This window comes from Melanotaenia boesemani, chromosome 21 (genome assembly GCF_017639745.1).
Source record: "Melanotaenia boesemani isolate fMelBoe1 chromosome 21, fMelBoe1.pri, whole genome shotgun sequence".
In the NCBI taxonomy this organism is placed as follows: domain Eukaryota; kingdom Metazoa; phylum Chordata; class Actinopteri; order Atheriniformes; family Melanotaeniidae; genus Melanotaenia; species Melanotaenia boesemani.
Window position 1 is genome coordinate 8,023,780 of NC_055702.1, and position 26,263 is coordinate 8,050,042.

At 39.4% G+C, this 26,263-nt stretch overlaps 1 protein-coding gene across 2 annotated transcripts; it reads right to left on the reverse strand.

Annotated features, from left to right (window-relative positions):
• Positions 1–4,021: 4,021 nt before the first annotated feature.
• On the reverse strand, positions 4,022–26,263 carry cdc42ep4b (CDC42 effector protein (Rho GTPase binding) 4b). Of its 2 annotated transcripts, XM_041974400.1 has the most exons (3): positions 26,067–26,263; positions 24,268–24,352; positions 4,022–8,116 (listed from the first exon to the last, which is right to left on the reverse strand). In XM_041974400.1, the coding sequence occupies exon 3, from the start codon at positions 7,928–7,930 to the stop codon at positions 6,932–6,934; it is 999 nt and encodes a 332-aa protein (XP_041830334.1). In that variant the 5' UTR covers positions 7,931–8,116; positions 24,268–24,352; positions 26,067–26,263; the 3' UTR covers positions 4,022–6,931. The 2 variants fall into 2 exon arrangements, with proteins under 2 accessions (XP_041830334.1, XP_041830333.1); XM_041974399.1 differs by lacking the exon at positions 24,268–24,352.

Genomic DNA, 26,263 nt, shown 5'->3' on the forward strand with positions numbered 1-26,263 from the left:
TAAAAGAGTGGATTACAAGGAATACATGTCAGCTCAGTCTAAACAAAGGAGGAAAGATTGCTGGTAAGTCTGGAAGTGATCTTCGATGTTTGTACAAAGATGAGTTTAAGTGAAGCTGTATCAAAGGATTTGACGTGAGAAGCAGAAACACACACACATACAGCCATTTTTACTCTTTAAAATTACAAGATACTAAGTCCTAAATTCAAGTTAAACTCAGGTTTTTGCTCATTATATAAGCAGTCAATGAGGCATGTCACTACAGAAGAAATGCATTCAAAAGATATTTGGGAAGAAGTGTTAAAAGACTTGATTATCAGCTAGTCTTCTTTTCTATTACAAACTTCTTTTTTTTTTTTTTTGCTTTGAAGTCCTATAACTGTATTATCATACACCTGACTGCTTTTGCTTTGTGTGTAGATCAGATTTTCAAGTGAATGTCTGCCAGGAGCAGATGAGATCATGTTCTCCTTTAATTCACGTTCACACAATTATGGTAGCAACTTCAGAGGCATTGAAGGGGGAAATAACAGCCCAGGAGTCACGTGTCAACAGTTTTGCTCCAAGATAAGCAGAAACAGCCAGAGGAGAAAATAACTGAAGGAATGCAAACAGAGAAAATGTGTTTTAATGGTTTCTTCTGTGAGAACTTGAGTATTTTCCCTGAGACTCTATAGCATCTGTAATGTAAAAATGATGTCACAATCATCTTCAAACTGTACTTTCAAATGCTGTTATGACACAGCCACAACAAAGAAAGCATCATACTAGTTCTAAAAAAATCTCCTCAGAGTCAGAAGATTTTATATTTTCATTCAGCTGCAAAAAGTTTGACTAAATAAACCCATCGTGCCTAAGTTCTTTGACTCTAACCTCGTGTCAACAGGGAATGAAAAAATGTCCAAAATCCCACTGGCTCCATCTACTGGTGATTAAGAGGTATTGCATGCAGAATTATAAACTGACAATTGTAATGAAGTTAAAATTGCATGTTGAGATAATGAGAAACTATTACATTTGTTCCATTAGCATAAAATATGTATTGATATAAAGTGTGTTCAACCCAGTTGCTCCAGTGAGTCACACTCCTGATACAGGTAGAGTGCTCCTCCAGACATCAAATGAAACAAAGCTAGCATCACTGAAACTATCTGTGTAAAGCTGTGTTGTTTGATGTGTTGATATTGACAAGCCATTAAATGCTGGAGAGGCTTTAGTTAGAATGTTATCCTGTTATTTTTGCACAAAAAAGGAGGCAGGTCATTTTAAATCTACCAAAACATGTTCACATAGTGGAGGCTTCGTATTTCTGTGACAAACAGGATTTACATACCTTGAGATTGTTTTTCTCAACACTTGACTGAGGGATTACTTCAAGCCTTGTGTCTTTGCAGAATATCTCTCTTCCCACACCAGAAACAACACAAGATACCCCAACATAAACAATGGGAGATGAAGTGAAAGAAAAGGCAGACAGTGCAGCTTCAAGTCTTTGGATCTCTGCTGGATCCAAGGATATTCTCTCACTTTTGCATTTCAAATCAGACTATAAAAGACAAATGCGTATGTACTTTTGTGATATAAACTGCCTGCCATCCAGTGTTGCATTCATTTTTTAACCAAGACATTGTTTGATGATGGGGGAGTCTGGCCACTGTGCAGAACCTTCTCCAGCACATCCCAAAGATTCTCAATTGGGTTCCAGTCTGGACCCTGTGGTGGCCAATCCATATGTGAAAATGATGTCTCATGCTGCCTGAACCATTTTTTTTTTTTTTTTTACAATCTGGGCCTGATGAATCCTGGCATTGTCATCCTGCAATATGCCCGTGCCATCAGGGGACACATAATGCTGCTAAACCTGGACCTGACCAACTGCAGCAACCCCAGATCATGACACTTCTTCCTCAGGCTTGTACAGTAGGCACTAGGCATGATGGGTGCATCACTTCATCTGCCTCTCTTCTTACCCTGATGCTCCCATCACTCTGGAACAGGGTAAATCTGGACTCATCAGACCACATGACCTTCTTCCATTGCTCCAGAGTCCAATCTTTATGCTCCCTAGCAATCAGATGCATTAAGGGGATTGGAACTTAACAGCTGTTAAGTTCCAATCCTTTGAGTTCCCCTTACATTATGCATGTGGAAATGCTTACTTTCACTATTACACATAGCCCTGAGTTTTACTGGTGTTTTTCTTTAATTTGATTTCACCAAATGTTTAAGTGATCGCCAGCCATCATTTAGGATTCTTTTCCAGTCACATTTCTTCCTGGAAGACTACTATCCTTCCAATTTTTAATAATGCATTGGGCGGTTTTTAACACCGTTGTAGCAGTTTCAGCATCTCCTTAGATGTTTTCTTTACTTGATGCATGCAAATGATTTGACCCTTCTTAAACAGACTAACATAATTTCCACAACCATGGGATGTGTCTTTCCATATTGTTGTTTAAGAAATGAGAAGCTCCTCATTGCATCAGTTGGGGTTAAATAACTTGTTTACTAATGCAGTAAAGATCCAGTAGGAGGCTCTTACGTATTTGCTTAGTTAAATTCAGGTGGCGACTTTTTTCTTTGGCCAGGCAGTAAATGCATGAGCTGTCCTTGAGATGGACAGCAATGAAAGAAAGTTTTCCTTTCCAGTTTTAAAACCTCATACTGTATTTGGAGTCTGCAGCCTCAAGTAGACATTTGAATAAGCAACACGTCCACTTCAGAGATCTCATTAAATCCTGAGATGCTTTCAGATTAATTTCTGGTGGGTTTTGATGGCATACACATTACAGTTTTTATAAAAGACTATAGAAAACAACACATCAGCCCACTTAAACTAAAAGTTTATTCAAACTTGCTACAGTGGGTGAAGCTGAGGTAATGCTGGTTTTTTTCTACTTTGAGTTTCACCATTTCTGCTGGTTCATGAAAGCGTTAGAAGTCAATGTGCTCTCCTTTCTCTGAAAAGTCAAAACATTTGTCAGTTTGAATCCACAACATTCTATAGAAAAGATATAAATTAAAATAATAGATGCTGACCTTAAAGTTAGAGGAACACTAGAAAATGTCCTTGAGACTTAACTTGCATTTGCATAAAAGTAACACTAGAGGGCGATAGTAGCACATCTGTAAACGAACTAATCCATTAATAATCCATTTTTAGTTCCCCAGACTCCTGCATTTCAAAATTATCTGTGGGTTCATGGGTTAGCTTTACAAATAAATGCAAATATACATGTAAAATTGCACTGAACCTGTAATTGGACTCAAGGTCAAAATACTTCATTACTTTCCATCATTGACTGGCTGATGGAGCCGATTTGGGCTTTCCAGATTCACAGCGGGGCCAATTATTCAGATATAATCAACGTTAAACTGTGTTAATCCATTTGAACAGTTTAGTTGTTTTTAGGCTTGTTCTATCTTCATTACACTGATCATGGTCCGGAGCACTCAAGCCACATGCATACCATGTGAGTAAACTCTGGCAATAATGGAGATAATAGTGTTACAGGCGCATATTCAGAAGGTCATTAGATTAGATTTGTGCTTGAATGGGGGGTGAAGGGAATAAAATTAAGTTAATTCAGTCTTTTAGATATATTTGTAGTTTTATAGACCGTCATGAAACATAAGTTATGTCTGAGTTTTAAGGATCTTTATGTTTTTTTTACCACAGCCTGTTCAAATCAATGTCAGACTCGAGGGTTTAATTAGCTCACAGGACTCGTGCTGCCTGTGATGTGAAATTTGTTGGCAAGGTTTTATCTTTCTTTCCAGGGTTATTTGTGTATAATAATCTACTCAGACTGGGTGTTTATTAAACGCCGAATGTGGCTGGAACTCTTTCAGCGGCTCCCTCAGTAGACGTTGTAGGGGCTACATCAAGGTCAGATTTCAATCAGTGCTCTACGTATTTTGGAAGCAGAGTGTGAATAAACTCACAAATGAGTTTGAAAATGAGGCAGCCTGTGGTGAAAGACTTACTGAGATTAGAGAGAAAAAAGGAGCCAAGCCGTAATTAAAGATTACCAGCTTTCTCTTTTATTGAAAAATATAGTCGTTATTCCAAAGAAAGAAAGGTGAAGGAGGTAAATATATTAATAAACTGTGAAACCAAAAGATGGAAGAGGAAACAAAAACAGTACATACTCGGCATAACACTAAAGCCACAGTATAGAAAAAAAAAGATAAAAAATATTCTACAGCTGAACTTTGAGCCGGTTGGATTTTTGCAGTCCTTATCTTTTTTTTTTTTCTCACCACTCACCAAACCACTGCTTTCAGAGAATGGAAAACTTAAAGCAGACCTTGGGGCAGACGGTATTTGTACATTCGTCAAATGGTTTATTCTGGCCTACTAAGGAGTTTCCCCACAGAGCGACAACAAACGCCAGACACAACAATTACAAAGTCTTTCAGTGTAATTTAGTATACTTTTCATATTTCTCCAATTACCTTAAATTTAAGCTCTGGTGACTTAGATTGGCTGTTAACGTACAATTTGACCACAAATATGCTTTTTATTAAAACTGCCAACATTCCTCTGACTCCCACCACTCGCACTGCTGATAACAAACATTGTTCACTGGAATCGCCCATGGTACTAGATATAATACCATCATTAAAATAACAGCACATAAGGAGTGTTTCTTCTGTCTTTTAAAAAATATATATTTTTAAAAAAAGTTAGCTTCTTGATACTGAAAGTGAGGAGCTAGATCAGCCCCAGTAGAAAACATCGAGATTTTCCCCAGATTATGAAAATATGAAAGAGGTTCGCACAAATGCTGAAAACAGCATATCCAAGCAAACATTTTCCTGATAGGAAAGCTCAGAGCCTGACTGATGCAGTGTGGATAATGCTCCCATGTAGTGCAGATATGAAATAACCTAAAATAGATTATGCTATAAAATAAGAGTCCACCCTAACTCTTATAAACATTACTTTCAGCTCTGCCTGCAACATGTAGCAGAGTGCATGTTGCAGGTGTGTAGAACAGAACATTAAACAATAATCCCACCAGTTTCCCTTTTCCTTACAAAATCATACATCTATAATGTTTGCATTTGTCTCTAGAATATCAGCAGATATTGAAATATTTATTTTCCTTTACTAGCTACAATTTAATGTCTGCTTCCGCCCTGAACATCCGTATCAGTCAGGCTCTAATTCGGTTAACATATACTTGGCAGTTTCCTCCAGACAGGTTTTAACTCCCAAACTTCTCGCAGCTCGTTCGTTGTTCCAACACAACAGCTCGAGGCAGAATGGCACAGCATCCCGATTCTCTGTACAAACCCCTGCATCAGCGACAGGAAACTACAACAGGAGTCAAAACTCCCATTTATCAAATGTTAAAAAAAGAATATGGATATAGTGAAAGTACATTTCTCTTTCATTTACACCTGAAAGCCACCTAGTGAGTAAGTGTGTGGTAAAAGCTGACTAAAGACACACACACAAAAATAAGATTAAAAAAATCCAAGGAGAAAGCCCACCTTTCTGTTCCCAACCCTGCTGGTTCTGAAGCAGTCCCAGCTGGTTGGTGGGACGGTAATCTAACACATTTAATGAACAGACTGGTCGAGGCCAGATGATTGGTTGATTTAATCATCTGTTCCTACTATGTGATCTGGGATGTGAAGAGAAGGTGAATATTATCACCTTGGGGGTCAGAAAATTTATTCTATTCCCAGGGATCTGAGACATGTCCTTTTATTAAGTCGCTCTGCTCTAATAACACTTGTACATGTTGTTAGATCCTCTTTCTCCACTTAAAGATGAGCCCAGGCTCCTATGCTGGACAGTTAAATGCCTGTTATAATTTTACTGTAGATACTCGCTTCAGTACATCTCTCCGCTAACCTGCTAATATTACCAACCTCCTTTATAACTACAGGTGAGACAACATTCATTATCGCTTGCAAAATCATCATTTCTGTCTTCTTTTATAAAAGTACCAAGGAACACATACAAAAAGGCCTTTTTTTGACAATTCACATTGTCTTCAGCAGGAGTGATGTGATTTACACATTTCATGTCTTCTCAAGTTCCCTGCTCCGTGTCATAACGACAGCTTCGATGCAAAGGATCGCTCTGTAGTACCGTTAAATTTCTGTAGTGACAAAGATCAAAAGCCCACCAATCAAACCTTTTAAGACTTTGCAGTTTACATTAAGACTGATCCATCCCTTATGATAATGAATGAATAAATATCACAGCTACATGGGAATTTTAAGAATATAGATCTTCCCAAAAATAATGTACTACCAAACTCAAATACAATAGGCTACTGTAGACCAACTTAAAGATACTGTATGTACACACAACAATGTAAAAATGGCATAAATCATCCTTAAACTTAGACAGATAAAAGTAATAACTAGAACTGTTTAGAGTGTATCTCAAAACAGTGTCACTGGCTCCATGATCATTCCCACTCATGCTGATTACAAACCTTTTCTTACACTTTGACCTCAGAGTCTAACGTCCAATCCCAACATCCTTTCTTTAATCTCTCTCTGACTTTTTAAATCTTCTTAAAAAGTGAATGATTTCCACTGATTTTCCTTCTTGGTTAAGGGTCTGAACGTGGGAGCCAGTATTATTTTGAACTTCTGTAAAAACCAAAAATAATGTGTTCAGAGTTCAGATGTTGCAAGAATTGCATCAACCAACCCAAACATATCCAGACAGGTATTTATTGAGCCGTCTGCGCTCAAGCAGAGCTCATGTCTCCTTTCTAAAGCACAGTGAAAAAGGCTTAATTGGTTTTATTTATGATGTTGATCCAGGTGTACTGATATTAGATCGATCTACAATAACAAACCTCACGTGGCCCTGATTCCCCAGCTTGTGATAACCCCTAAAAACTGGCTCTCATTTAGCGCCCTCGAAAACCATTCATGGCAGCAATATTTGCTCAGTCTACACTCGAATCTCGTCGTCATCCTCATCCATGAAGGTGAAATCTCTGTCATCTTCTCCACGGGGCGAGCTGTACTTTGCACTGTCCGTGTCGCCGTCGTGGAGGTGGTACTGAGGTTTATCCGAGCCTGAGCTGGACACAGAGCAGCTATCCGTGTTGTGGTGGTTGTTCCTTGCATGCAGCTCCGGGGTGTAGGGATCCACCATGGCCTTGTGCTGGTATGTGCTTCGAGGTGGCCTTGCAGGGGCCCGCTCCTCTGCGTCATCGTCATCATCGATGTGGGGAATATAGGAAGGGGATGCATGGCCCTCGCTGCCTTTACCTTCCTCATAGCCCAGGTCGTCATCCTCCCAGCTTTTCTTTTCCATCACACTCAAGATATCCCCGAGCATGGAGGGCCCCAAGTCAATATGGAAGGACATCATAGACTCTGCATGCTTCATCCCGCCTGATTTAGGCACAGATGGAGGCAAATCCGTAAGTTCCCCAAAGTTACGCTCATCAAACTCCACATCCCGCGATGCCATTGCAGTTGCACCGTTTATCGGCTTCCCTTCGATCTCTGTCAGCGTCTTCATCGGGCTTGAGGAAACACTCTTCGGCAGCTGGTTGCTGCTGTTACAGCTCTCGTCGTTTAGGTAAGGCAGGGATATGGCGTTTTTCACAAACTGAGAAGAGCCGGCAGAAGGCCCCGTTGTGTTGTACTCATACTTGTCCCCTCGGTTTACAGATTGAGACCGCTTGCTGCTTCTGAAGGTGCGGGATAGCAGCCCCGGTTTGGGACCTGGTGAGCCATGCTTTGTTTCTGGCTCTTTGGGAGGTTCTCCTGATCTGGTGCTTAGGAACGAAGTGTCCCCAAAGGCATCGCCTCCTCGGCCGACGTGCATGGTGTGACGGAAGTCCCCCAATGGAGCACTGATCATCTCTGCAGTCAGGTCAGCCCGAGACCTCCGCTTTGACTGGTTAGAGTTGTTCACCAGCTGCTTGAGAATAGGCATGATGGCAGTCTTTTAATTATCCTCAGATGGAAATCAAACTGGGCTTTGTAGGCGTTGGGGAGAGTTCCTTCCAAAGTTTTTTGGCAAGTGTGTGATATGTTATCAAAGAAAGTATATTTCCAGGTGTTTATTGCATGCAGCCATTCTGGTCCTTCAGCTCAGGTTTCATCTTGAGGATGAATCAGCCTAAAAGAAGAACAATGGAGAGCATTAAAGCCAAATGTAATCTGGAAACATGCCATTAAAAACAGACATCGTGTATACTCAAATGAAAATATAAAACCCTGCTTTTGCTTCTCATTGCTGCCGATCTAATAACTCACCGTCTCCTGATTTCTATAAAGCACAGAAACTTTTGCTGCCAGGGCTTCAAAATGAAGACTCACTTGAGGGGTTCTAGAATAGCAAAAGCTTTAATATGCAAAAGTCTGTGAGGGTGTTATGTAATGTTGAAAGGGGCTTTTCTGGTACGAAGTTCATAGCTTATTCCGCTTCAATCCAGTAACAAGACCACCAGTGAAGTTTGCCATGGTAAAGTAAGTTCCAATTCAAATGAGTTTCCATTCCTCTGATACATTTTTTGAGGTTCTTTCTATCTGCTGTCTCCCTCAGTTTTTCACTGGGCTACAACGCTGCTGTTACCGCTGTGCTTTAGTTCCCATTTAGGCCCCTCACTGTTACATAAGCAGGAAGACAGGATACTGGGAGCCAGAGCAGTTCAGCTAAAAGGAATAAAAGGATGAAGGAAAAAAAAACTGAGGGGAGAAGCATTTTTTCAGCATGGGTCAACTTACAGCACAACTTAGAAAGTCCAGATCAGCTACATTCTTTTGTCACCCTGATAATCGGGGAGATAAAATGTTTCCTAGCTTTGTGTATTTCCTCTCTAGCTAATTTAGCCTCGAAGGAGCCATGTGAGTCCCAACTAATTTTATTGAAATTTTATTATTTACACTTAGTACACATCCATGTTCACCTTCCATTATACTGATATGTGCTCTGGTGATGGGTGCAAGTGTTTTGTAAATTACTTTTTCCAGACATGTCAGTTTCATTCTGATAATCTTTGACTTAAAGTGTTAATGCAGCTCAAAGACCAAAGTCACTTGTTACTCAAGTCTTGAAACATGATCTTAAAACGGAACTGAAAGGAAAAGAGGTTTAAACACCCACTTATGGGCAAGCTACCGTCAACAATCTCCATGTGTTACAGAAACTAACAAGGGTCTCAATTGTTTTAGCCAGACAGCAACACCATCACTGAGTGTTGTCAAACTGGAGCTAGAAGCCCACGCCATAGGCTTGCTTGCGTATCTCTTCCATGAATGAATGGGGCTTCACTCGACAATATTCCAAAAGAACGTCACCCATGAAAACATTTGCATTTCTGACAAGAACCCATTGAACTGGAAAGCAACTGTGGCACCAGAGGGAAGGGGAACAGAGCAGGGTTTGATAGATGATAAAAGCTTTTTATTTTTTATTTAGCCCTTCATTCAAATGACAGATCATCCAAATAAGACAAATGAACTCTGTCCACTACCGCAGTTTTATTCTCTGCTTTCAACAACTTCATTCAAGACTTCCTCTGTAGTTCTGGCACTAATGGAGCAGATGCATTTTTGGCACAAAGGCTGAACAGAGAGCAAATGAAAAGCTTATTTTCAATTTCTATTGTAAAAGCCATCTGAGTTCAAGTTCACCCCATAATGCTAGACAACTGGAATAAGCTTATTGTTGTGAAAGCTATTTAAACAGCAACTGGATGCCAAATTGTAAGCTTACAGCTTAAAGCAAACAAATACCACTGAATTCCCTGTGAGCAGACACACCGTGGTTAAATTATTGAAGTATGATCTAACGGTAGGTAAACCCTTTCATTCATTGTGCAGTAGCCAATTAGTAACTCCTGCAAAAAAGAAAAAAAAAAGGCTGCTGAATGTGTGGCTGACCACTGTAGAAAACTCGTCAACTAATGTGTTCCTCCCCACTGATTGAAGTTTTCTATTTCTCGAACATGAGAGCAGAGCACTGGCCACCTTATTGGACTTCCTGTTCCTAAGCCGGCTGGAGGCAAGGAGAAAAAGATTTCATCCCCTTCATGAAGCGGCCAGCTCATTCAGATGGATTAACCCTTCCTGGTGGTCACATGCAGGGCAATAAGACAACCTCCACAGTGATATAGCTGAAGAGGAATGCTTTTGATGTGCCATGTCACAAGAAGATATTCAGTCTCAGCAGAAAAAATGTCAGTGAGTTCTCAAATATCAAAAAGGTGCAAACCTCACACCTCAGGTCATTATACAAAATGGCCCATTTTATGCCTCTTGGCACCCCTTGATGTTTGATGAAGAGTAGTTTAAAAAAAACCAGGATCATCAGACACCATTATTGTGGCCTTGACAAAAGGTGAAGTATGGCCCGCCTGCAGCCTTGTCGTATGCAGTTTGAGCCTTTCAGTTCTCTGTAAAATATGAGTCATCAGTGGCAGAGTCCAGAGAGCCTTACTGCTTCAGTATAAGGTCCACACATCTGTCATGTTATGAATAGATGACAGATTCCAGTGAATTTGTTAATGCAATAGCCAAATCTGCGTTTGTAAGAGAAATTTATCATAAACAAGCAAATTAGATTTTAGCTTTCCTTACAAGTTCGGGTAGTTAGCTGAGGGAATGTTAACATTTTTCCCACAATAGATGAGCCAGAATAATTTTTCAAAGCTTAGTTTATAAACTCTAGGTGCCCATGTACTATCTCTTTAATATCTTTTGGATGCTTTTTTTTAAAGGGCTGCCAGAGCAGGAATGCCACAGTATGTGAAATTATTCCACTTTTATTTGCATTAGAAAGGGAATAAAAAAGATGGGAATGGGAGCTACTGAAAATTTGTCATACTAATGTCTACTGATAAAGAAGAGAAGTTTTCACCATTTGCGTGAAATGATTAAATGTTAATTGGAACAATGCAGGTCTTTGACTCCCCTTTGGTAAGCTCGACACAGTCTTCCAATGCCAGTCGTCACATTCCACCCTGTAGCAGGTAAAGGTCTGCACCAGCAGAGGGTAAAATGATGCCCAGGTGGTGGTGGACACCCTGCACAACTGGAGAATCTGCACTGAAGCCCAAAGAGATGAAACTGGGCAGCTGGAGGAGATTATCTGTCCAACATGTCCACAGTCCAGCAAGAAGTTTACTTGATAGCCAAAGTCAAGGCTTAACCACTCTGTAAACGAAGCATTTATTTAACATTTAGTACATGCACATTCAATCATAAAAATGAAAAAATATTGTAGTTGATTTAATTGTGTTGACAGATCAATGCTGTGGTGTTAATGATTTGTTATTGCAACAGCTGTACTTTTCATTTTCAGTTATTTTAACTACTATTCTTGCTAAATTTGACCTTGATATTTGTGGAGAAAGGAATGAGACTGTTGCATTTATTTTTTTTCACTTTTCTGTTGTTAATCTTTCACAGATTGGTTCACTAAACACGGTCTACACATCCAAACAATAAACATTGTCAAGTGTGAGTCCAGTTTCACCCTTAACACTGGCTGAAGGCTTAACAAAGCTGACCATGCTATGCTACTATTACATAGTTAAGAATAACTTATACAAATTGGGACATGTTTTGTGTTAGAATGAATGTTTACAAAGACGTGATATTATCTAATTTGTATGAGCTGAGAATTATTGCCTCAGTTCTTGTGCCAGCTGGAGACAAAGCCTTTATGTAAGTGTGCACTCGCAGTGCCATGTGACTCAAGCTCCAACTGAGACAATTGGTGACAGGGCCATGAATGATTAAGAGCATCTTATATCACCAGTAGACTCTGATATGGGCAGAATGACATCACAAACGGGAGAGAGAGAGAGAGAGAGAGAGAGAAAAGCGAAAAACAACACACTCAGCTTTGTTCAGCCTTACTCTTGTAAATCTTGTAAATCCCACATATCAAACAACACGCTTGACTATCCCTATGCCACTTTAGCTGCTCATCCAGTCACAGCTCTGATACCACCACACTACACCAGTAAGCATAAACTGACTGTTTTTGTTATGCTTGCCTTTAAAAAAGTGATAGTGAGACAGTGGAAAAAAAAAAATGTATTTAGGAGGTGGAAGCTTCCAGACAAAAGCTTGAGAATCAGGGTGAGGATAATCACAACAGCTATCTGATTACTTCCATATCTACAGATTAAAACACTGCCCTAAAATACTTTAAAACTACTAAAATAATGTCACAATATGTTAGCATTTTGTTGCCAAAATGATTAAGATTTCATCTGTGAAAAGAAAATTGTGAATTTTAAACATCAAATGTTAAATCTTTGCTGTCTGAGCAACAATAAAAATGGGTTTAACATTGAACTACACAGCCTTCCCCCATCCATTCTCAGTTACATTGATATGCTAATGCATATACCAGTTAGCCAAGGCCAACTATGACACTCCTAATCAATTAATCAACAGAGCTGCATAACAATGCAAAGTTCCCATCTTTCACAAAGAGCATCGGCAACTTTCATTTGCACCTACTCTGTCAGGCCCCTAACTTTCAGCGCAAACATTTCATTCCCACGAGGGGGAGGGGAGGTGCTGGTGGTGTCAAAAGGATTGGAATAACAAAAGTCTGTTGATCATGAAATACTTCACGAGTTGAAGAGAGGTAGATGAACAGCACGACAGAACACAGTGCTAAAACAGACGAAAAAAAAACAGCTGTATGATTTATGACCTTCTAATTGCATTTACTATCCACACAAACATGACGTTGATCATATCATTGCAGTGGAATGTGAACAGGGAATCATTGAGCTGTAACATTCATGTGAATACTAAACTGGCAATCGTAACATTGCTGCAAGGCACCTCATATCAGTGTCACCGACACTCCAACAGGACAATGCAAACTACAACAGCAAAAAACAAAACAAAAAATCAGGAATGGATTGAGGAAATTAGAAAGAGTCTTAAAATACTGATTCATCCTCTAAACATTCCAGGTTCCAACTAAATTCAGCATTCGTGTGATGTTCCTCAATAACCTCAATCCACAGAGGCCTCTTCCTGATCCTCAGGATCCAAAGGATCTGCTGCCAATGTCACAGTGCCAGACACCAGGATAATACTGCAGAGGTCCCAAATATCTGTCCCAACAGGTCTGAACTGTTTTGGCAGCAAAGTAAGGAGCTAAACAGTTTCAGACAGCTGGTGTTTAAAGTTTCTATGAAATGATAAGCAGCAAAACCCAAATTCCTAGCAATCTACACCTTTTCCAGTAGTTACAGGACATACTGATATCTATTTTAAATAAATAAAAAAGCATCTTGCAGGTAAGAAAGTTGCCTGAGGAAACTTTTGTAACTGACTATTGCTTTAACAAAGCAGATCCAACAGCTCTGTCTACAGTGCGGCTAACAGTGTAAAGATGCAGCTGTCCCAATCTAGTGACTTAGATAGCATACAAACATATCTGCAGTTATTCATTCAGGACATAGTTTGCAGTTGTTTTAGACGCCTTTTGAAATTGCTCTTCTCAAAGTGTCTCATAGTGTAACGTTATGGTGGCAGCAGACACTGGAGAGTTTACAGTTCTAGTTTTGCTGGACCTTGCCCCAGATGTTGACAGTCCTGATCACAGCATCTTAATTAACAGGATTCAGGATTTGGTGAGGATTTCCGGTGTTGTTTTAGGATGGTTCACTTATTGTCTTTCAAACAGAAATTTCAGTGTGCATAAAAAAAAATCTGACTAGAAGTATGAATAGACTAGTGACCTGTTAAGTGGAGTCCCTCAGGATTCTATTCTGGGCCCAGTTCTGCTCTTGCTATATATCGTCCCTTTAGGCTTGACAGCAAATTCAGCTACACCTGATAATAAATTTAGGCCTATGACATTCAGCTATACTGCTTGTTTAAGGGCTTTCAGCTTTACAAATGGCCACATCTAATAAATCATTTGAAAGACATGAAGCAGTGGTAACTGATAATTACCTTAAGCTCAGAGCATCTAATCATTGCCCTGTCAGGGTGATTCCACTATTCAGACAATAAATTGGTTTTTCAGGCTCCTCTATCTTGTCAACCCAGACACATTAAGTTATGTTTGAAGCTTTTAGTCTGTTTGTCATATTAATGTCTTTTCGTGGTTATTGTAGTTATTCACCCAGCAGAATATTACAGAAAAATGTCAAAGTTTAGTCTGAAAAAATTTGCAGCCATTCACACCTATGAAGTCCAGTTGGTTAAGTTTTATTTATTTATTTTTTTTAAATAGTGGCAGCAGCTCATAGATAGATAAAATGTATAGCGTGCAGCACAGCCAATGCAGATCTAAGGTCTGTACATTAAAAATAAATGAAAACAGTGAACTAACAGGGAGAAGCGAGTAAGTCTGAGGTCATGGGTATAAACAGGATGATTTATTTTAATAGTGCTGCTCACTATGTTTTTCTCCCCGTTTAATCTTTTTACATATTTACAAGTCACTTCTTTATGTTTACTTTTATATTATAGAGAGCTGTATTGATGGGACCATTGATTAGTATCAACATCAATAACTGGCACTGATATTAATGCTAGTACTGACAATATGCTAATGACACACATGCCTAACTTAGAAGGTTGTGGTAAAAACTAACACATTATGATTATAAAAAGTTTAATAATTAAATGTTCCAGGTATTTATAAATCTGATTTTGACTCGCATCATGTAGCCACAGTCTTGGTATGAGCTCATAAGCAAAGCCTCCATCCGATTTCACTGTGGTTTTTTTGTGTGGTTCAAAGTTCTTTTTCATGTCCCCCCAGAATTTCTGAGCAAAGCAAAACCTCACCACATCGATAATAGATGAGAAAATATCATGGGTATGTGGCATTAAAAAACTTCAGCTCACTTTGCTTAACTGTTGTAAGATCTGAAAAGCGAATCACATGCAAGTCTAAAATATGGGACTGATATGAACAGTATAAGCAATATCACCAACTTTTGACATGTTTTAGAACCGTGTGCTGACCCTGTTATTGACAAACTAGTACTATTAGTTGCTCCTTCATTGCACTTAATTACTGCTTGCTACAAACAAAACCAGTCCTTCCTGTTTAACTTCATATCTAGTCAGACTGCTTGAAGGCAAACCCTGTATGACAAATGACACAAATATCCTGAACTGTGAATGTTAAGAAAGAGACTATTTCACCACCCATGTGATGAGGAACAAACAAATTTCACACAGGTTTAACTCCATTATTTGGTTAAATGGATATATAATGTGTATAAAAACACCTGGAGTTAATTACCTGACACTGAAACTGAGGGAAATAGTGAGCATCACCAGTAAAGGTAAAACACCAGTTTGCCCTCAACAATGTGCTATGTTATGTAAATAAAATGAGAAAAAGGGTACCTCAGAGGTTGATCTCATGATGGCCACTGAAATGTAATGCAAATGTAAAAATAATAATAATAAAAAAAAAAAATTATAGTTATAAATATTAAGGTCTTCATCAGTATTTTTTTTCCTAATATAAATACGGATTCTTACTACTCCAAAGATAACAAACATACATTTTCAGCAAAAATTAAAGATTAACTCACTGCACATTTTTCAGTTACTGACCTTCCACACACACGACTCAAGCACGTCCCCCTCACCACTGGAGCCCCCACCACCCTTTAGCCTCCTCCTGTTTAGTCTGAACACCTATGACTGCAGTCAAAAACTATTTATAAAGGTTGCAGATGTCACCACAATCACTGTTTAGACTACAAACAATGATGAGACATCATATTGATGAATAATCACATATCTTCCACTGTGGTGCACATAAACTGTCATTCAATATGAAAATATCAAGGAAAAAAGAGAACAGGGAAAAACCCCTTTCTACACCAGCGGAGCAGCTTCATACCAAATTTCCATGTGTTTAAAGGCACATTCACAACAGTCCCCCAACATGTCCAGGAAGTGGACTACAAAAAATCAGCACGTGTGGGACAATTTGCAACTCTGGACGGGAGAAATGGCTTGCAGTCAGACATGGAAGACTTCGGGAAAAGTTTTGATGGACCCCGGACTGCTAGGATTGGATACAGCTTCATATTTAGCTTTTATGTACTAGAAACCAAAGTTGTTCAGCATTAACCAACAGTTTTTATTTTTTGTTGTGCGATTCATTTTCTCCTTATGAAATTCTTGGTGTTCCACCCCCTGGTGGAGGTGGGACATGTTATTTAAAAGGTCATATTTGTAATGCAGCATGAAAGCAAACCCGGTCCAGAAGAATGTTGCACTCCCCAAGTGAACCAATTCCCCAATTCAACCAAGTGAACTATCCTGGTGTGAATGCCCCCTAAGAGATCACAGAAACAACTTAGGAGAGTTAAACTTCAAAGCTAACTAAAAAAAACCTTGATACTTGAGACTGAACAAACTAGTTTGACACAGCCCAAGATGGGAAAGCTCTAGGGACTTTTATGAATACTCATAAAAGACACTGAAACGATTGGGCTCCCTGAGAGAACTGAAGGTCCACAACCTATGCAGTTCTTTTCGAAACTTCTGCAAGAGGCCGTGAGGAAATCATCTCTTCTGCACCTGAACTGGACTAGGCTCACCGCAGCACGACCCTCAAACCAAAGCCATGACTTGTTATACTCTGCCACTTATAACTCTGTTATACTTCAGCCACTTCCAGAAAAGGAACAGCTGGTCTGAGAGGCTCAGAGAAGCTTAACCAGGGTCATTCATTCAGAGTTTATGAAGACTACTCCTATGAGGTGCTTGACAAGAGGAAGGAGTATAAGAAAGTGATGTCCTCTCTTAATAAGATGGGATTAAAGCCATCCCCCCTGTACCCCCCAGACTTCGCATCACCCAGCAGGACGACTCCCATATCACTGACTGAGGCAGAGCTTGGATCAAACTGCAAAACTAATGAATTGAAAGCAATAATTCAGAGTGTTACAATTTAACAATGTTTTCCTTTTTCTTGTTTCTGAATTATATAAAGGAGTGATCTATGTTTTGTAACACAATCTCTGGTAGAATGATGATAATGCACTACAGGCCTTCTGTGTGTGAGTGCTTGTGTGAGTGTATGTAAACTGTAGTGGATTAGCTTGCAAAGCCCCATTACCACCCAGACAAAAAAACAAAACCACAGGAGGATTAACAACAGCGTTTTCAACGTGTGCAAATAAAACCAGCATGTCTGTGCTGGCGTTCTGCTTTTTGTGAGGGGAGCCCAGGACCAAAACCCCTAAAGCGCTGGCCTTCCAGAGGCCAAACAGACATCCCTGTGTCCGACCACAACATTATACCATAATATACCAACACTATACCTTTTGGTATGTGGTAAAACTTCCTCCGACAACTCCTTTTACAGTTTACACAATCACTACATCACCATGTTAAGATATTATTTGTTCTTAATCTCTTTAAATCCTGATATCCAGGAGCAGAGGACAACCTTCTAAACAAATCCTCAGTGTTTTCAGTCAAGCTGACCTTTAATAAAGCCGTTACTTGTGCGTGGTTGGACAAAGCACTGGGTGGGCTGTCATGCTGCTCTCCAGCCACACACTCTCCACTTGACGCGATTCATGGCTACAAGCCAAACAGATAATGAACATGTTTCTTGATTACAGAATAAGCTGTTGCCACCCAAGACACACGTCTCCTGAGAAAATGTTTTAGGAAAAAATGCAGCTTGTCTCCATGTAACATCCCAAATTAAAAATGACAGAGGGTTGCAACCTTTTGCATATGGGTCAATATTACTTCAGGGACTTCCACAAAAGGGTAGGCACAGATGGAGGCACTGAAGAGAAACACATCCTCAAAGGGGTGATGGAGGGTGTCCCTACTGGATTCACTCGGTCATGCCAACAGTGACAGACGGTCTTTCACCGTGTCCTGCATGAAATGTATCCAAACCCTCATTACGCCTACAGTGGAGGGATTGTACTAAACTCTGTGTGTGCTTATGTGCACTGTGCACATGAGAGTACTTGTATAATCATCAAAATCCTTCCCATCAGTCGCTTACAAACAGACAGCGTCCACGCCTGGTACCAGGGGTCAGGATCTGAGCCAAGTGGTTGAATAAACCGTCCAGTGCCTGCTGGACAATGAAACAAAGCAGAATTTCTACTGAGGATTGTTTGTTATAATAGACAGGGAGGGAATACATAATGTTCTCCTACAGCTTGAATGCCAAATACACAGCTGGCTTGTGCCTTGCTAGTTAATAAGTTTAATATAGTGGCTACAATGGCTGCTGTTTTTTCCTTGTTTTTTTTTTTTTTAAATGAATTTAGATAAGTTGCAAGCCTGTGGAAACAAAATGTGTCAAATCAGCAAAGGGATAACAAAGTCTGTAACGAAGCGGACACACACGAATCCACACAAACACATGCACTGTGGTAAAATCAGTAGGCAGCTGCTCAGTGTGACTGGAAGATAAGTGACCGTTTTCTGCACTATGTCAACTTCTCAACGGCTCCTGGTCTTTTTAATCAGCTGCTTCCCTGCTGAAGTCAAACACACAATCCTGGCTATAAAGGCCTCAGGCAACGAACCCCGACTAACAAGATGAGTTAGTAAACCCCCGTGGTGTTAACTTCAACGATAGCTGCTCAACAAAAACACTAACACAAAACAGCACAGAGGCCCACAAACACGGCCACTTAAACCTATCTGAAGCTTAAAAAAACGCCACAACAGGACAAAGACAGACGCTTAAACAGAGCCTGAATGTTTGTAAAGCACATTCTTTGCATAATTTTATCCTTCTATGATTTACCACCATGATGTTGTGTGACAAGACTGTGATTTATCATAAATTTAAGTTGTTATGAATGTGACTTTTAAAGAATGTTTAACTAAGCAAACTGGGATGAATTACTGAGAGGCTCAGCTCACCGAGATACAGTTAATCAAGGTACGTGTAATAAATTAATCAGCTACACACAAACCCAGCAGTCAACATCATGTTGAAAGTGGTGATTAAACCATTCTGACTTGTCAAATTTGAAAAATGTGCCACTTGTTTCTGCTTTACCTTCTTTATGCTTTTGTTTTTCAGACAGAAGCTACTTAGGATAAAAGCATCTGTTTAATGACCAAGAATAAATCATGTAAATATAAATTTATGTTGAAGTAAACACCCCAGCTTCAAAAAGAAGAAAGAAGTTGGGATATCATAAAGAGATTCCAGTGATCATTTTTCATTTAAAACAGTGACACATTTCAAATAAAGTTTAAATACAGGCATGTTTACCACCATGTTGCACCACATCTTCTTTCAATTCATTTCCGAGGAGCCTCCGGATTTTTCCAATCCTGATCAAAAGAGGAATTTATTGGTCAATTTTCTATTTACATTACTCATTTTATCCTTTTGTTTTAATTATTATACTGCTGGCTGCCCACTTTAGCACCGTGCGCTTACTATGAAGCCGTGCTGTCGTAACTTACAGAATGAGGGGTTGGTATCGTCCTGCCAAAATAAGCAAATCCTCTGCAAAACATGTCGTAATGGAAGCATATGTTGCGTAAAATCCTGTATTCGTTATTCTGTGTTATTGGTGCTTCCACAGATGTGCAAGTTACCCACACCATGTGCATGACACCCCAAAAGCACAGACTGCTGCCTTTGAAACTGTACCCAGATAACAAGCCAGATGGACTCTGTTCGTTTCGTTTTAGGCAAGCCTGATTTTTTTTTTTTTTTTTTTTTGTGCTCTGTGTTTCATTTGTTCTTCATCAGTAACACATTTACGCATCTCAATAAATCTCTTAAATCATGACTCAGAATATTCAAATAGACCTTGTGGTTGCAGAGACATACTCATTTTATTATGGGCATCCAGGGCTAAAAGATATACATGCAATACTTAATCAAAGGCTTCACTAAAACCTGTAGGTTTGGTTGAGAAAGAGCTTTTTTGAAGAACCAGCTCATGCTGTTGGGCAGATCTGAAGTATTATTAGTTTACTCTTTTTGCAAGTAATTTTTCTCTGATTGTTGTTTTCCTACAAAACACCTTACATACTACTTTGATTTATAAAATCAGAAACAAATTACTTTCTGAAAACTGTGAGCATTAACTTTTATTTAGTGAAGTGCAAACAACATGCTGTGGCTGCGTGTGAATGAAACGTTTTAAGTCCATCAACACCTCCAGCTGCCATGAACAGGCTCACAGGTTAATGGGCAAATTTGGGCAATTTTGATTCAAACAGTTAAAAAATAATCAGATACACACTGATTTTAACACGAGGCTAAATTTTCTGTAACTGAAAACCCAGCAAAGTCACACAGAGGACAATAGAGAAGAAATAACAAGCCTTCCTGGCACACCCATGCACATGGGGGAAAAAAAAAGCATGTGCACACACATACACACACACACAATTACACACAAAAGTACACATAAAAGTGGGGCTTAAAGGTAAGACCCATATTTTAAAGTGATTCACATCCATATAATACAAAGACACAAAGGCTTTGGATCCTTATCTATCAAGGTATTGTAACTTCACCTCAGTACAGTCACAGCACAGGACTGCTGACCTGGAAATGTCCTCTAGAGGTTCAGACAGGAAGATGTGTGAACCCTTACTCACAAGGAAACAGGCAATTCTCACAGGACTGTCAGACAATTGACACAACAGCTCATGTGACTGTTCCCATCTTCTGAACTAGTTTCCTGGCATAGGGTGACCAAAAGTCACGTCTTTTCCGCACGCTTGAGAGAACCACCTGTTTTTGTGACCATACAGCACAAGGAAACAATGAAAATCACTGGACTGTAAAACGGACCAGAACTGCCAACTCCACATCACCTATCACGTCCTTTTTCAATATATGACCCGATCAAACACACACTGCACAACCCATGTATAGTTATTGGTGGAGGAATTAACTCAATGCAAACATGCATACACAGTTAACTGCAGAAGCCTTATTACAAACCTCGATGTGAGGTTTGTAATAAACAGGAAAGAAAAATCTACCAGCAATCTTTTCAAACAGATTCATTTGCAGAGTTCAGCTAAACTGTTCAAGTAGGGCTGGACAATTAATAGATAAAATCGATTAATCAAATCCTACTCAGTTCTCCCTCTGCACCAGAACAGATATACAGTGAAATGAGCCATCATTAACACCTGCAGTTTAGCTGTGCATACAACCGCAGTGAGAAATGCTTCTCTCTTCAAGATGCAGAAGACAACTTCAGCCCACAAACTTGTTAAGAGACGACCAACATCAGTGCATTGATGCTGGTCATCTGCAGTGAATCCTGTATGATAAAGATCCAGACGTAAAGAGATCACAGATGCAGCTGTCTGTGCATATCTCTATGTAAGATATAAAAGTGTTTATACTGTAGAAACTGTAAAAGTTTAACATGTTTTTAAGAAAGGGGGAAAAAAAAAATCTATTAAAATCGGAAATCTGATTTGGTTTGAAAAAAGAAATCAGATTTTATTTTTAGGCCATATCGCCCAGCCGCTAGTTTTAAGCTGCATTTGCACAAAAACATGGAGAAATGTAAATTTAAACAGTTGAGGAAAAACTATTAAATACCTTCTGTTGTTGTTTTATGTGAAATAAAAATCTTAGCTTTTGTTAAACTAGGTCAAATTAATGCTATTACAGTTGTCTGTTGTAACATCATACTACAACTAGTTAAAGCCATTTACCTTTGCATATTGAAATTTCCTTAAATCAGTATGACTAAGTCCCCATTAGCAGGCAATGCTGCAACACTTGCTCAAAACTATGTTTCTATTGTTATGCACCACAATAAGAAGTGATTATGTGGTGCGAGCTGAACAGGTGTGCCTCCTGATGACTGACACTGTTGTCTTGTGTTGCTTTCTTAGAATTTAAAGTAAAAAGGATGCTCTTATATGTTTGCTATGTGAGATGAAGCCAACAAGCTGGCCTGTCTGGAGTCACCTTTACGTCAGACCCGGTAATCATCTGGACTGGTTTTACAGCATAAAATTAATACTGTTGATGGAAACAAAGAGGAGATGCAAAAAGGACTTTGTTGTGCTGTAACCAAAGTAAAGTTTTGTATTATGCAAGTTGTTATTGTGAAAACATGCATGATTCGAAGTTGTAGCTTCTAACTGTTGATGGTTTCAGAGAGAAACCACATCTCTTTTCGAACAACTCACAGGAATTATTTTCCTGTTGAACAGGTTATTTTCCCCTTAAACTATGATACCACACTGATAAAAACCAAAACAGATACGTGTGTGATATTGGGTGTCAGGTAATATCAGGTTGTTGTGAAAAGAGAAAGTGAACCCTTTTTTCAAGATTTATTGTAATACTAGGTATGGTTTAATGACACTAGAAATAAAAATGATTGTCAGTCTGATCAAAACTGGACTTTGGACATGTATCTGAATAATTAGTCCAATTGAAAAGTAAAAGACGGAAATCCATTTTATCCAGAGTGCATAAATGTATTGTTGCTCTTTTGTTTACTTGCAGTGAACAAGCTGTTTTCAGTCCTGGTCCCTTAATGACCCGGATTGTCTTTTTATTGGTCAGTGGTCGTTTCAAGGAATACCGCCCCTAGCAAGCAGTTTATCCGGTTCGGTCCGCTTCAATAATGTGCAGAGTGAAACCAAACCAAACCAAAGTTTAAAATTTTTCAGAATTCCCCGCCCAATCAAACCAAGTCCCCCGGACTTCCCTGATGCGAGTGCTCCCACAACATGTCCAGATCAGATAACTCCGGCATGCATACGCTCAACTAGACTTCAATGGGCCCAGGTGTGCCACGTGTGTCAGTTTTATATTTTTGCATCTTTTTGTACAAACAGCAACATATAAGCACATCTTAAAAACTTTAAATTCTTACAACAGTTGCTGTGATCAGTACTTGTGACTGAAAAGCAGCACATTAAGACTCTACATCAACTTATAATTGTATGAAGCATTCTTCTCAAATTTACTCCCAATTTTAGCACCATCTGACAAAAATGATCGTTTAGGGATAGACAACGTTTGTACAATGATCTTAAACAGATAAAAGTCAGAAGCAGCAGAATGTCAACATTTCTTATAAAAAGTCCATAACATCTTGCTCTAAGAAAAGCTTCAGAAAATGACTCAATTCCCCTTCCTTGCATGTGAACTAACAAGAGGTCTGGACTGTGGTCCAACAAAAAGATCAGGTTGAATTCTAGCTGTAGTGTGAATTAACTATGCATGTCACCATACTGTTGGTAACATGAATGGAAGAAGAAAAAAAAGATCCCTTTGTGGGAAGAAGAAGAAAAATTCTATCTAAATAAATCTATATACATATTTAATGAGGCTTGATGGTTTATAGGCAGACATCTTTGTTTTACAGACCAAACCTACAAAAAGGAATAAAACTGCTAATTAGCAGCAGGGACTTCCTGTTTTATGGTTACAGATTGAGCTGCTTGTGGGTCATGTTTTTTTTTTTTTTTAAACAGCGGGTTAAAAAGCCTGAGGGCGCAGACATAATTCAGTCCAAAGATTAACTCAAACATCCTCAGCTTGATTTCTCTGAAAAGTCTGAGGACCTCGCTGCTGTCTTTGCAGGCAGGTTGAATCCTGTAATTGTTTGAGACAAAACAACTCCCCAAAGGGAGTTCAACATAATCCCCACTATTTTGTATAAAGGCTGAAAAAATACATACCCCCTCCACTTTGAAGTGATTAATACTTAGCAGAAATTGGAAGGCTTACTCCTTTGCTTTGCACCAGAGTTTTGCTTAAATTTTAATCCCATAGACTTTAGTCTTGAATAAAAGTAAATAAATATTTTTCGCTCCAGGAAAATTTGTGCCATTTCAGAAAACACAATCAGATTTTCTTTTTCTTGGCTCAAGCACCACTTCACTTTAAGTAATTAACCATGAAATACATTTTCCTTCAAGTATAGACAATGTAACTGCCACCAAATATCAAGATTGTTCTCATCATTACCTTTTGGTTTCCTATAAACCTTACACAGTCACTTCCTGAGACATGGGAAACAACAAATTGTTGCACCTGACTCTACTTAACCTGTTTATACTGTATTTATTCCTGTGTATAAACAGAAAAATGTTCCTACAAATTCAAGAAACCACATAGTAAAGATTCCAGAAACCCAAACCAATGCCAAACTCAGGGTTATTCACAAGGAAATGAGCTATCCACTGACTTTATTAACTGCATGAGAAACTGCCTGAAGTTACTATGTTCATAAGTGTATGACTCCAACTGCCTGTCCCCAACCCCCACTTCTGCACACCCTCTTTCCAATAAAAAACTGTAATGACCTCAGCACAGTCAGCGTTGGGAAGGTAGCCAGCTTCCTCACAACGCTGTAGCAGTATCCTCCAGAGCAAACTCAAGTAACCTCAGCTGCAAAAAAAAAAGCACAGTCAGAGATGACACATACACTTACTCCCCCCCTCCCCTCTGGCACAGTAGATCTTTATGGAGAGACATTTGCCTGGTAGCCTTTAGAGAAGCCATATACTAAGAAGCTGAAACCTCTGGGATTGTGTGCACCAATGCAGCACTGATGTCGCTGGAGAGGGGACAGAAAAAGCAAGAGCATGCAAGAAAAAGTGTCGATGCTGACAGGACGAGGAACAAAATAAGCCTAACCTTGGTTAAGATACGACTACTTAAAGGTGCAAACTAGGGTGAAAGTTTCCCTAATTTGTTTTAAACAAAGGTGAAACTACAGAGTGCGTAAATGATTTATCAAGCTATATGACAAATCCAGACTGACCCAAGGCCTGTTGGTAGGGTGTGGTTATATGTTTGTGTACAAGACAGGGTCAGAGGGCAAGAGTTGTGCAAAGACAACACCAATCTAAAGCCCATTAGTCCATATAGCCTTCTACTATTGTTCAGAGTGACAGTTTAACAAGAATGAGGAGCTAGCTACTGGCAATGAGTAGCGAATAATGAAACAGGGTGTTATAAAGTGGACCTGCAGACTTTATGGTCACTGTAGTTAAAGTCAAGCACACACTATACTGCTTTCAATTAGAGCCTGATGGATGAGGCTGAGCAGGTACACAGCCACCATGGTGTAAATTATCCAGCTTATCGGCCATGACAACCGCAAGAGGCAGATGCCAGGTCTGAAAACAGAAAAACTCACTAATGATGACATTTTGTGGGTGATGGATAATGTAAAAGAAGCTGTTTTAAGCTCTGGGTAGATTTCCAGAGATTTTAGCACGCTTCAGTGTGTTACTGTGATCCTACTGCAGAGTATTGATGTTACATAACTGTTAGCAAATAGAGCTGATGCCTTAGAAGTCCATCTGTCCTGGCTCTGATTAAATAATATCCTGTCCTGTCACTGAAAACAGTTATTTAGGACACTTTTTTCAACATCTTTGACCTACTTTCAAATATTTGGTTTCTACAAGCTGAATAAGTAAGTTGTTAGTCATTCTTGACAAGTTGCTTCTGGACAAGCTTCTAATAAGGATACTAAATGAGAAATGGGTCACTTTCATTTTTACACACAAAATCTAATCTAAAACCTTTGTACTCAGAGATCTACTGAAATTACAAAGAAAGAAAAAGTTTAAGGAGCAGTGCTCAAGATTACGATTCAAGCTGTTATTTTCTCCTAAATCTATATTTTTAATGGGAAACTTTCTCCTTCAGCTGCCATCAGACTAGCCAAGATTCACAAAGAATTATATCTTGTGTTTGATCTCTTTAAGCTCGACTTTCTTAATGTTATAGGTTGCCCTGTACTTTGCTGTCCTCGCCAGGCTGATGAAGGATACAGAGGACGCCAGAGGGCTCACTGCCGCGGCTCCATATGGGACAGCCAAGAACCCGATGAGACTGCCAGGCGTTGATTGTCCACGAGCACATTTGACATTCAAATGAGATGCAGATTTCACACCGCTGGCTTTTCTTCAACCTACGTCTGTTCTCAGACGTCCCACAGAAGTCTGGAAACTACATACAAAACACCCTGACCACAGCCGAATAAATACTAGAAGTTAACACGCGAAAAAACATCACAATTTGAGAAATTAAACGCACCGTAACTGCGCAGTCGACCTTAAAACAATAGTCGCACATGAAGTAATATTACCTTTGTTTGTGGTCCACGCGACGGGGAAGTTTCAGGCTGTATTCCACTCAGGTTTCCGTAAAAAGCCCAACGAACAGCAAACAGCTGGATCAGATTTAGTTTACTTTTCAGAGTAGGAGAGACGGGAGAGTTGCAGCAGGATAGTCCCTGTGCTGCTGCTCCAATGTCCGTTTAGTTTGTATCTGTGTGGCGCACAA